The 13,204-nt window shown below is 41.9% G+C and overlaps 2 protein-coding genes across 2 annotated transcripts; one reads left to right on the forward strand and one right to left on the reverse strand.

Moving 5' to 3' along the window:
• Positions 1–135: 135 nt before the first annotated feature.
• Positions 136–9,852, forward strand: c1galt1la (core 1 synthase, glycoprotein-N-acetylgalactosamine 3-beta-galactosyltransferase 1, like a). The gene is made up of 4 exons (XM_076276233.1): positions 136–560; positions 1,664–1,931; positions 2,715–3,379; positions 5,194–9,852. The coding sequence occupies exons 2-4, from the start codon at positions 1,694–1,696 to the stop codon at positions 5,551–5,553; spliced, it is 1,263 nt and encodes a 420-aa protein (XP_076132348.1). The 5' UTR covers positions 136–560; positions 1,664–1,693; the 3' UTR covers positions 5,554–9,852.
• Positions 9,853–10,090: 238 nt separating this feature from the next.
• tac3a (tachykinin precursor 3a) lies at positions 10,091–11,542 on the reverse strand. The gene is made up of 6 exons (XM_076276959.1): positions 11,441–11,542; positions 11,253–11,352; positions 11,133–11,162; positions 10,929–10,982; positions 10,698–10,767; positions 10,091–10,357 (listed from the first exon to the last, which is right to left on the reverse strand). The coding sequence occupies exons 1-6, from the start codon at positions 11,540–11,542 to the stop codon at positions 10,339–10,341; spliced, it is 375 nt and encodes a 124-aa protein (XP_076133074.1). The 3' UTR covers positions 10,091–10,338.
• Between the last annotated feature and the right edge of the window lie 1,662 nt (positions 11,543–13,204).

Consider the following 13,204-nt stretch of genomic DNA (forward strand, 5'->3'; position numbering starts at 1 on the left):
AAGAACTGTCAATCGGTCACATTTGACCGCGAACACAACAGGAGGGTTAAGAAGGGAGGGACTTAAAGAGAGTGAATGTCAGCTCCTCCAATCAAATGGCCAGTACCGATTCAGGCAGGCAGACATACGCTTAGAGTGATGATCCTAGTTGAGTATTTTTCACGGAATTGTTAGTTTTGAATGTGAAATGCTAGGCCTCGCTTGGTGTATTGAATAGTGTACACGTGCGCTGTTAACGATGAACGTTGGATAACAGCGTTAGGCCAAAGTAGGCTACTATCGCTCCAGAATGCCCCACGGTGTAATCCGCTATCTCAAAGAGAACACGGAACTGTTTCCATGGATGTCTAAAAAAAAGATGCCAGCGAAACTAACGCGACCACAGTGCCACATTTTCGTATTGACCTGTACAAAACCTGGACACTGGATAGCACTGTGTGAAGCACCTGACGTAGCCTGTTCTCCGATCTCAAGACAAGAGCCCTTTAGAGACTTCAACTGGTGCGTTTTGCTGTAGTAACTCCATGTGCAGTGTCAATAGCCTACTGGCAACATTTAAGGTGAGATGGTGGTCTACCCGCTAATCATTTAGAGCGTGCGTGCATGTGCCGTCTCTGTCAGATTATTTACAAATTCAGACCAAATCAAACGCTGCGACAGAAAAAGACTAACAACCAACCATGTTATGTTATGTTACGCTGCCCAATATCAACAATCGAATGTAAACACATTCTTAGCCAATAAAGTTCACGATTACAATTGTAGCCTATTGACTGCAACTATGTATCACTTGAAGGTTACGTGCTTGTATTTGTCGTTCGAAATGTTGAACGCATTTTGATATGCATGTAGGCTACGAACGAAGACTTTGGAGGAAAGCTTATTGATATCTTATTCTATTGTTAAATGTCTGTTATTCTATTGTTAACACTGCCTTTCTTCGATGCATAGAGCCTACTACTTTTATGAAAACGTCAACGCTACTTTTAAGTAAAAGATGTTGCGATAAAGAACTGAGATCTTTAGATGTTGCGATATGTGAGAAACTAGCGGTCTCACGCATAGTCTACTGGACAAAGAGAACCCTATTCTTGCCCTGGGTGAACCTTTAAATACCCTTTAGATTCATTAGCGACCTGAGATAGCCAGATAACACTCTTAAAAGTACTTAGCCTTGTTGCAGAGGTATTGCAAAAGTGTGAGGGCCCAGCAATAATCTACCAAAGGTCCACCATTTACCCACAATTTGGAGGTCATATTCAACAAATATTAACCCAGCCGTTCAAAATTCGCGTCAAATCAGATTGTTCAAAATCTGAAGAAACGTATGTCAGGTGCAAGCCATATTAGACCCAGTAAGTTAACATAATGTTTATGATTAAATTAGTGCTTCCGCTTTCTTATCCTAGACAATTGTTTGGGTGCAGTAGATCATGTGACGACAAAGTCAAACAGAACTATTGCTGTCAAAGATAACAGCCAGTTTGTAAAGTGCAACTGTGTGGGTGTACAATTCCTACCCATTGTTTAAATACCATGATCACAAATGCCAAATGGAAAACTCATTGTATTAGGCCTACGCATAGTTCCAAGTGCAGTCCTACTGTGTGTCACACTTGATCAGCTCTCATATTCTTTCGCTCCTTGTGTATTCTCTCTGAAGGCATGCAGTGACTAAGCAGAGGGTCTGGTAATGGGGGTCATGAAGAGCCAAAGCTCCCGTTGTGCCTTCTTCCTGGGCTTTATCGTGGGCTCCTGCACCCTGTACTTCTTTCTGCGGCAGGCGTGGTTTGTGCGGAGCTTCACAGCGGGTCAAGGAGCCCAAGGGAGTGGGCCCGATATTGAGGTAGCGAGGGAAGGCAGTGGCAGCAGCAGAAACTGGAAGGTGGAGGGAGCAGCTCTGGTCAACCTGAGACACCCACATGAAAAAGGTAGGCTACACGCTCGATGGTGTTTTAAGCCCCCAATGTCATCTTCCAGGCAGCGCTGCCACCGTCGACTTAAAGGGATCTAATCCTAACCCTAACCTTAACTCATGCCTTACCCTAGCGCCTTCCAGGCGGCGCTGCCTTGAAGACAACGTTGGGGGCTTAAAACACCAAAAAACAAGCTACACAGTCCTGTGACATGCCACTTTAGACTACTCGTACAGACGCCATACACACAGTTGGTTCGGAGCTGTTCAGTGAATATGGTGTTAAATTGATCAAGCATTTTTCACCCAGATGGCAAGTTTTTCTAATTTGAAGTTTTCTCTCCTTTGAGACCAGGTGTGCAATGGATTTGGCACACAAAGACCATAAACATCATAGTTAATAAGCCACTAGAAGGGCAGCTTGCAGTAGTTGCAAAACTTAACACCATTGACTCTTTTGCCAACAACATACCCAAAGCCAGAGTATGAAAGAGCATCTAAGGCTTTTTAGCTAGCAACTGGTTAGGTTTGTTTCATGCTCCTCTTTAGGTAAACATGGGTGTTAATAAAAGCATATCACCTATAACGATGATGATTATGCCTGTGTATGTGCTATGCGTGTGATTGAGTGTTGGACTATTGCTCTGTCAACAGTGTGTAGGCAAAGGGAGTGAAAAGAAATGAGAAACAGGAACAAAGAAATTAAAACAATGCAATGACTGGAATTGTGATTATGGTTGCACATGTGGTTTGACTGGAGTTTGTTTTGTTTTCTTTCCTTTCCTGTTTTTCTATGCAGGTGAAGACAGCCTTGTTGCAGATGAGCTGTTTAAGAAAGTGCGTATTCTGTGCTGGGTGATGACAGGGCCCAGCAACCTGCAGACGAAGGCTCGGCATGTGAAGGCCACGTGGAGCCGCCACTGTAACGTCGTGCTCTTCATGAGCTCTGAGGAGGATCCAGACCTGCCGGCCGTGGGCCTGGGCACAGGGGAGGGCCGCGACCAGCTCTACTGGAAGACCATCAAGGCTTTCCACTATGCCCTGAAGAACCACGCTGACGAGGCCGACTGGTTTCTCAAGGCCGACGATGACACCTTTGTGGTGGTGGACAACCTGCGCTGGGTCCTGTCTAACCACACGCCCGAGGAGCCCATCTACTTCGGGAAGCGCTTCAAGCCTTACGCCAAGCAGGGCTACATGAGTGGGGGAGCAGGCTACGTGCTGAGCAAGGAGGCCCTGCGGCGCTTCGTGGAGGGCTTCCGCACCAAGGTGTGCACGCACACCACCTCGGTGGAGGACCTGGCCTTGGGCCAGTGCATGGAGAAGATGGGCGTGCTGGCGGGTGACTCCAGGGACACGCTCCACCGGGAGACGTTCCACCCATTTGTCCCCGAGCACCACCTGACAGGGAAGTTCCATAAAAGCTTCTGGTACTGGAACTACTGCTTCTACCCCATTGTAGAGGCAAGTAATAAGTATCCTCAAGGTTTTCATTCATTCATTCATTTTTTTTATTTTGGTAACGTTTCAGACGTCTGAGGAAGGGCCGTAAGGGCTTGAAACGTTGCCAAAATAAAAAATAGTTCAATAGGAGCTCTTTAGTGTGCGGATCTTCACTTTGTCTTGTAACCGTATCATCGATCCTGCACCTGGATTATTCTTGGATGCGCTTGATAAAACCGTGCTGTACAGCCAATTTCACTTGCGACTTAAAAGAAAATGAATCAGGGTATGTTTTAAGCTTCAAGCCAGCAGTGAATGCTGGTATGTGTTTCTTTTGTCCACTGGCCCCAGATATTTATCAGATATTATGCTAACAACCAGACAATGAAAGTAAACTGAAAATGTGCAGAAGTGAGACCTGACTCTGAGTGTGATGCACTCTGTAGTCAGCACAGGAAAAGGAATCTTGTGCAGCCAGCCAGCTTGCAACTTATTTCAGCACTTTTGTACAAGCCCGATATCTTCACATCAGAATTAAGTCATCTTGTGTCAATTACCTGATGACAGATTGTAGTCTTTGGGGCAGGCCCAAGGAGATGAACCTGATTTTATCTCTCATACAGCTCTATACTGCATGAGGACCCATTTGTACGGCGTTTGTGTAGTATAATGGAAAAATACCCAATATCATCTGGGTTCTGTCGTAGGCTCATGAATTGTACAGCATGAATGTATTATGTAAATGGCAATAATTTTGAGAGTGAAAAGCGTGTCAGATAATTATGAACACTGCCACTCTTCACTGTCTTTGCATTTGTATGCAGATCAATTTAACGTGCAAATGATTGTAGGGACAGACAGCAATGATTGCATTTGCTTTCAACAATTTTAAGCAGTATTTTGCACTTTGATTATTAGTGCATTGTGGTCTGCCACTTGAAGTGTATTAGTCAGGAATCATGTGCTCAGAAATAAAGATAATGTAGGCACGAGAAATGTAACGGCTGATAAATGCTACTGTGTCAACTCCACCTAATGACTGTTGCCTGAACCTTTGAAGTTCTGCATTTCCTGTGTCTGTGTCGCTCACCACCAAAATGGTAGTCAGAATGGTGAACATAGACTGCCATGGTGAAATATTAATGTTATTTGTTTGGCCTTTTCTTGCTTAGATTTTGTAAAAGTTATCAAGAAATAGACGCAATCTTCCAATGACCAAGTTATTGTAACCAGAAAATAGGTCTGAAGTTATTTGTGAGGCGTCTGCCAACCAGTTTATGTTATGTTACCAAGCAACCTTCCACAACTGCACACAAAGTGCTGATTTCAAAACATTACTGACAAATAGACACTTTACAATCGGATAACCCTGCTGTCATTGTAGCTGAAATATGTCTACATTTATTTGCAAAGCTTATGTCAGCAAACTAGCCTGTTGCTACTACCCACAGTAGGCTGCGTGAAGCAGCTCGCCATCAACACACAGGGCGAGATGACACAGTCACAGTCCTTGCGGTCTGCATCGCCTCGACACAAAGACACACACAAATTGTTTAGGAGGTGCACATCAGGCAACGGCGTAGGGCTTGGAGCTTGCAGGGCCAGGGCTTGTACACGGCGATGCAGAGGGCTAGACCATCAATTCGACGCAGAAGCACAAATCAGCCTCAAGCCTGAATGACCTGTTACCCGAGCGTACCACCAACGTATATCCTGCTCTGAATGAAACACTGTGCTGGAGCTCCTCGATTGTCTGCTAGTGAGAGATTTTTGAGCTTGTGTTCTGTTTTCGCAGCTCCCCCTATGTGACGCTCCGTTTCTCTGCCTCTCTGCAGGGTCCCCAGTGCTGCTCAGACTTGGCCGTCTCTTTCCACTATGTGGACAACGTGCTGATGTACATTCTGGAGTACTACACCTACCATCTGCGGCCCTTCGGCTACAGGCACCGCTACCGGCCCCCTGTGCCCGAGGCGCTGACCAGGGCAACCCAGACTGAGAGGGCGGGGGCGGCGGCGGTCGACCCTGGCCCCGAGGCCCATTCCACGGGAAAGAGGCCAGGTCCAGCGAACGCTGTCACTCAGGGGCAGCCAGGGCCACCGGCAGACAGGCTGCCAGTGGCGAAGGGAGCGCAGGAACAGGAACATCCGCCCAGCAACAACAGGACTGAACCTGTGAACACAATCCCCAAACAGTAACCTCCCCTGGGGACAATCTTTCTGTGTCGACGTGTGTGCTTTGCGGTTCATTTGAAAGGGAATTTGTAATTAGTGCTCCTGCAGTGAAGAATGGAGAAGCACATAATGTAGCTTTCGTGTGGTGTGGGAGGCCGCTAGTATGCTTGTGCAGAGCTGAATGCACTGACCATCTCTGTGTCCTTGGAAGGTGATGATTACTTCTTTACTATTTTGAGTTGGACATCTTTAAAGTACAGAGTGGTTTGTTTTCTATTCTTTCAAACCAATCTACCATTTCGATTACTTGCAGGGAAAACAGGAGAGTTCACGTCATGGTGAATGTCACAGTTGATTTCAGCCCTTAGGGGATGGGTACATTAAGATGTGGCTTTTTTTTGTGTCATTATTTTACATCTTAGGTGTTTCTTAATGTGTTACACAGTTGAGTTGTACATCAGGTGTTTCAGTTACTGATACCTTCTGTCACCATAGTCTTAATGACCCAGTTTGGAATCATTTCAGTAGAGGTCAGTGCTGTTACCTCACATGTCTTTGGCAAACATGTCTGAAAGAACTGGTAATGGTTATATCCGATACTAAATTCTTCATTAGAGCATATGATAATTCACCATGATAGAGGTTTTTGCACTGATTATTGGCCTAACAAGTACTGACTCACAGTTTTTCTCCATTGCTGAGACACACTTTCAGAGCCAGTTCATTAATTTTCTCAAAACTACATACACATTCTCAAAACAACACTTGTATTGGCATGCAATCTATAGCTTTCAGAGGTGTATTTCACAAAATCTAGATAAGGGATTAAGATGGGATTTTTTGGTTATCCTGGATGAATTTAGCCTTGACTTGGTTTCACAAAAGAGATGGCATATAGGTTACCATGGGGATTTATTCTCTGCACCTAGCCTGATCCCGACCAGGCTAACAGCCAGGCTCAGTTACTGTAATTCTAATGTTAATTATGTTGTCTTATTGGTTTAGCCAGCTGTCATTCAAATCAGACCTCCATGTGATTTTTTGAGAGGTTTATTCCATACTGTTTGCTTCATGTATTTACTCGCAAAACACAACAGATTGTCGGCCAAATACCATATGGTTATCATTTTAATTATGGTAGCCTTATAATTATAAATATACTCGTTGTTTGCTTCTTTTGTTGATAGACGTTTGATGAATAGTTTGACTACTGTAGTAGTTGATTGGAAGTGGAGGGTCAATTTCTCAAAGGTGTTTTCAACTAATTCGGTTATAAAGACAATATAAAAGTATATATAGTCATACTATGTGCATCTTTGCAGCGGCAAGCGCTTTCTTAATGTTGCATGCCGAGACAAGCACTCACACATGGGTGTACATGGGTGTATACGTAAATTTGCATTCAGTTGGTCTACCACACCTACTCCCACTGTTTTACAGAAATAGCCATGATTCCCCATTCAAAAAAGAACAATTTTACTTCATTGTTAGTCTATATCAAAAGCGGCTGTTCACTTTGTGAGAAATGAGAACGCACACGTATCCTGAATTACTTACACCTGGCTTGTCCTAGTCGCTCCTACTCATCCTGGATTGGCGTTAGTGAAACGAGTTGAACTAGGATGACCACACAATGCTATGTCAAGCCTCGCTTTATCACTTATCTTGGATTTCTTAATTCTGCCTTTGTGAAATACCCCTCAGGTCAAAATCAGGTATGATGCAAAGCAGTCTGATGCAAACTAATGTTATCCGAAATGACGACATTTTAGAGTTCCCTTTGTTTGAATTTGGTGTGGTTGATGATGTCCATATTGACTACTAATGTTAAGCATTTTCTTCTCTTCATTTGTCTGCCTATCCCCAGGTTTCCCCTGTTGTCAAATCTACATAAACACAAACATAATTCAGCAATTACTGATGTCACCCATTTCTATAGAATTGGAAAAAAAAATTTGGGCCCTATTTTGGTGATCTAAAACGCTTAAATACATTCCAGTCCATTCTACATTTGGTGTGGTTTTGTTATCAAACATCGGGCACTTGGCACAAAAAGGCAGTTCTTATGTTTCTTAATCAGTCATGGGTGTAACATCCTTTAAACCAATGAAAATTACATCTGTCATTTAGTATTTTGATACAGCGGCACATTTTAAGGAATCTGCTTGCACGTGACACCGTATGGAACAGGTATTCCACTAAACCATGCTTTACTAAAACCTAGCATAGTATAGCCTACACGCATCTGCACTCGTCTATTATTTGAACTCATAGGCAAAGTGAAACTAACTTCACTGTGGTGTCATAGTGAACTACAAAACAGTTATACACAGTTAATTACTTTCACTATTGACTGACAATGATTACCATCGAAAACATAGCCTGAAAAAAGCAACACTTACCCCAATAATGTTCAAATGACTCAATAAAAAACCTATGGACATTTATCCTGCAGAGGAGTTGCTGCTTACATCTCGTGACAGTGCGTCTTCAGCTGTGCTTCCTATGCGCCTTTCGCTAAAGATCAGGTTTTTCTTGGTCAGTGGCATTTAGATGGTGTAGGATCAGGGGTGTCGAACTGGGTCTAAAAGTGGGACTGATTACCAGGGCCCCAAGGGGGAAGAGGGCCCTTGAAAAGTCTGGACTATATGCATGGGGGGACAGGGAGGCCCATCAGGACTGCCTATGCATAGGGCCCAGCATCTTGTTCTACGCCCCTGTGTAAGATAGCGATTTTTAGATTTAGATAATGCACCAGACCACACCTTAGGTTGTTAATTGCCACACCCCTGGGCGCATTGTTTGATAAAAGAGAAGCGCATGGCGAAAAATTCGAGTGCAAGATAAGAGGGTAATTGAAAACTGTCACATCCATAATGCCAACACAATGCCATGGTATTTAGTTGGCGTTATGGATGTGACAGTTTTGCGTGGAATTGCCCAGGAATAAGCTTTGCGTCATAATAAGAATACGCTATGCACTGCGTTTCTGATCGTCAAAATAGGGCCCAATGAGACCAAAATCCAAATGTTATATTGTTTTATACCGCACCGTATAACACACACACATAGCAGTTACGCCAATGCAAATTACATTGAAAATGGGTGCAGTTGTGAAATGGCACACTATATATTTTGCTGCACTCATTGTCCAGCTTTATCATAATAATCCCACATATGAGCACTTGATGAATGATGATGAATTTCATTTCTCTCTTATTTATCGATTCTGCAATTCTGATTGGTGTTACTGTATGTGGCTTTCACCATGAAAACCATGAGCTCATTGCGTTCAGAGGGTGATGCCTTGAATATATTGTATTAATTGCATGTGTTACCTAAATGAGCTTAAAGATTACACATTGAAGTTTTATATGTCTTGCACACATATCTGACAGGAGATCTGATGCACTGATGGGTAAATGATGTGTTATGTATCCAGCCCTCAAACCAGCAGAACAATTGGAGGCCTTACATATAATATTAATGTAAGAAATTGTATTATGTACAATTATAAGGAGTGTTATTGTCATCATATCAAATGTGTTTGGACCTTATTTTACTGGCAGTGTTTTGTTTACGAATAGTAATAATTATAAACATATGGGCATCACTTAAGAATTATGGCATTATGACTTTGTTATAAAGTGATTGAATACGCATAATGCATTTGTGGATACTGATTATTGTTGTTCTGTTGTCCTGTCTCCATTCACCTTACAGATAAATATTTGTATGACAATATTACATTTATGCAACTACAATCTATTGTACTGGTAGATGATTTCTTCTTTTGAGCGTGAACCATAATGACAGTGGTCATGACGCCACATCTTTCCTCCTTGGACTGCTTGTGTAATTTATGGACCTGTGTGTAGAACAGTTTTCATCTCTCAGTTTTATGGGCATTGTCTAGACAGAGGTTACTGTTGAATGACATCTTGTTCTGTTAATAGGAACAGAAGGATGTCTCTTCCGTTATCGATGGTTACTGTTGTGAACAGGTACTGGTTGGCTTTACTCAACTAGAGATTTGAACACAAATTAAAGCGGCCTATTTTTTTAAAGGAGAGAATGACAGTGACAATCCCATAGTGATTGGGGATGAGAGGATTTAGTTGTAACCTGGGTGTGAACAAGAAGACTGAGTTTGACTTTTCCAGAACTCTCTGGCACCCAGGTGGAGTTCAGTATGACATTTAGTCATAACTAAAATGCACTGGCAAATGGTGCTCTCCTTATGCTGTGGTGAGACTGCTTCAATCTCTGTAAAATCCACTTCTTTGCAGACACTGACTTAGCATGCTTAATATAGCTGGAAGGATACCCGATGTTTTGCTCAATAGAGTTCTTATCCTTGTTGTGTTTTACACAGTTAAGGCTCAATCCGACTGTGATTAATCACCACGACTGTTGTTTGTTGGTTTAAATATGATGATGGATGTTGTGTGTTGCACAGTAAAGGCTTAGACCCACAGTGTACTTACCACAACAGTAAATTAAATAGTGTTTATTTACAAAAAATAGGTCAATTCAGAATAAGTCTGGGAAATAAATTAAAACAGTGGTAAATACATACAATCAAAAAAGCAAACGGCAATTGGAGAGTGTATCTGCAAATATACAAACTGTTGGTTTGTCACAGTATATTTTTTCAATGTATAAATCATCTTTCTCATAATTACATAAAGGTATGCCTTTGCAGTGTTTCTGTAGAAGAAATGTTTTTTTTTCCTTTTTACATGAAAGCATGTCTGGAAAATATGTTGCCTAAATATTGAAGATGTCTCCTTGGCAGCAGAAGCAGGACTATAATCCACGACGAAACCTGCAAAAGAACCGCATAATAACCCAATATTTCTTACATAATTTGCCATTACAATATGAGCAAAAGAAATGACAACTTTGTGTAACACGATCTAAGTTAATAAGAGAGTTAATCACTATGGTTATAAATCATCGTTAAGTTGTTAATCTCTTTAGAAGGTAGATAAACTAGTTGCAAGGGAAATCATCTTTTATATAATCACTGTCTCATATGGTCGTAATTAAACAGATCCTTCCCATTTACAGCGGAGAGAAAGAAGACAGTAGCTCATTCCGTATATAATTGAGGACACAGACCACGGACGATTTATGCATTTCATAAAGCGGGTATCGTCCCTTACCTCTGCTTGCATTTGCTGAAGAAGATGCCTCTTGTTCCTGGGTAGTCCTTTCTCCAGGGACGTCCGGTGCCTGTAAATGCAGACAGTGATTGAACGAAACAACTCCTTTTAGGGTGTACTTCTGAAATAATGTAGATGGCAAATTTTTTGACAGGCATATCAGGCATTTTCTAACAATGTCAGTAGGCTAATTATTCAGATTATGCTACTCATTCCAACTGAAGCACGTACCTGTGTCAGAACTCCTGCGACCCATTAGTCCAACAAAAATATCATGCATTTCTCCTGAATTACAATAAATAAAAAAAAACATGACACGTAAGACATATGCGCACCCAGATATGTCGATTACTATCAACATAGACCATCAGACGTTTGCCTCCAGGAAAGCACATGACTGATCTAATCATTTTGACAAAGCTTGAACCATCTTACTTTTGAGTGGGGATGGTATTTCTTCAGTATCTAGAGAAGGGGGGAAATAAGAAATGCTTATCTTGTTATTCTTATACGCGGTCCCCTAGAGCTTTTTTATGAGCAAAAAGAGACACTCACCGGCGCTCCTGCGCCCCATTAAACCCACGAAGCTGTCATAGTCTAAGTCGTTATATCTCTTCAGTAACTCCCGCGGAGGATTCCGAAAGCTTGGAGTGTCCTGTTGAATGAGCAGTCATTGTCATTAGTCTAACGGAGAAACACTCGCGACACCCATAACTTTGCAAAATATAGTCAAAATAACTTACATCGGAACTCGATCCCTGCGCCTCGACCTCTATGCAGCTTGACTGACAGAAAGGGGGTTCAGTGACGAGAAAAAATACCACCAGCAGTAATCCTCGAATCATCTTCAAATGGGTACCTACAATATAAGGGAAAAACCCAATCAGAACACAACAGGAAAGATAGGTCTAAGGGCGTCCTCCATTCAGTTGGCAATCAGCTGCAACCGAAAGAACGGATTCTGATAAAGAACATGCATTCATATTTTCCTCATGTAGTTTTTCAAAACATCAACTTGAGCTAATTGCAGCATTTCTGTTATTGTTTATTGACTCGGGTGCCAGATGCGCCTTCAATGCGTCAAAACGATTGTTTCATGAAGCAAAAACAGACTGTGATATCCACATCTATAGCCTGCGTGGAATTATTGAAAAGTTTACTTTGAAATAACTATTTTCTAGTACTAATAACACATTTCCCAAACCACTGGTTTGAGTGAAAACAAACAAGTCTATATAACTCTAAATTAAAACAGAAGCAATTTAATGCTGGTTTTGAATTATTCCGGTAGAATTTTCACGAACAACATATTTGAAGGCAGGAACAACACCTCATAACTTGCTTAGCAATACCATGAATAAATCATGGATCCTTTTGGCGCCGTTCTTGTACTACCCTATGCAGCATTATAGACTATTTAGTGCGAAATAAACGAGAATACGAAGCAAACAGCGACGGCTTGTGCGTTAAAAGTGTGAAACCAGTGCGCAATTCTATACTGGTGCCTACCTGAGGTGATAACACTATGGAATAGATCCAGTAGAGACCTGGACGCGTTGGCGAAGTTCAGCGCTCTAATCCTGCTCTGGGTGCAATAGAGCGAGTCCGTTAAAAGAATGAGGCGTCTCACCCCTTATTGTTAAATGATGGGCGAGGATCTGTCGAATCAATCTGAACCAATCAGACGTTGTGGTGTAGGTGTGGTTTGAGGCTTAATGCCCACCATCATCACTGACCACGCAGTCACAGTCTTGACATCAAAGGTGTTCGTCTTCCCCTTAAAAGGAGAAATTCGTAGCTGATTATATGATGGCATAAATATATGCATCCCTTCTTTCAGACATTCATTTGATATGATAAACTTTAAACATAAATTGAGTAACTTTAGTACTAGTATGCAACTGTGGATGGGTCTGAATAATTCAGCCTTGGACCATGTATGTCCTCTTACTTTTGGATCATTTAACACTCTGGAATAACATCTCTCCAAATGTCAGCTTTGTTGACTCCTACATTTGCAGTTAATCTATTTGCAGTCCTCTTTCGGCTAAGTAGGTTCTTACTGTGTTCTTTGGCCTTGTGAACAGCTTATTTCCAGATACTAAAGACTATGTAATGTTTTGAGGAAGTAATTAGAAAGATAGCATCTGGATCAGCCTTTCAAAGCATACATAACCATCTTGAAGAGCCATCTGACAGGCTACACGCTGAGTTGATTAGCAGGGGCATCCATTTGTCAAGGTCCACCCTGGAAAGGTGGAAAGGGCAATTACCCTATTACATATCATCACCCTGTCATCACTATCTCTGTAAGACATACTCAGACATTTGTATCATGGACATCACGATTGTCAGAATTTACACTTGTGTAATAAATGCTATGTCTTATCCAAATAACAGTGTTTTAGTATTTTGTGTATTTAGTGATTTGAATATGTGTTTATTATATATTTCTAATCACAGTAGTGAGGAATTCACATCAGTAAGAAGAATATTCATTAGGGATG

Source organism: Alosa pseudoharengus, unplaced genomic scaffold (genome assembly GCF_046254945.1).
Source record: "Alosa pseudoharengus isolate Yale_2024_CS ecotype anadromous, Long Island Sound unplaced genomic scaffold, YU_APseudo_1.1 YU_APseudo_1.1_scf_9, whole genome shotgun sequence".
NCBI lineage: Eukaryota > Metazoa > Chordata > Actinopteri > Clupeiformes > Clupeidae > Alosa > Alosa pseudoharengus.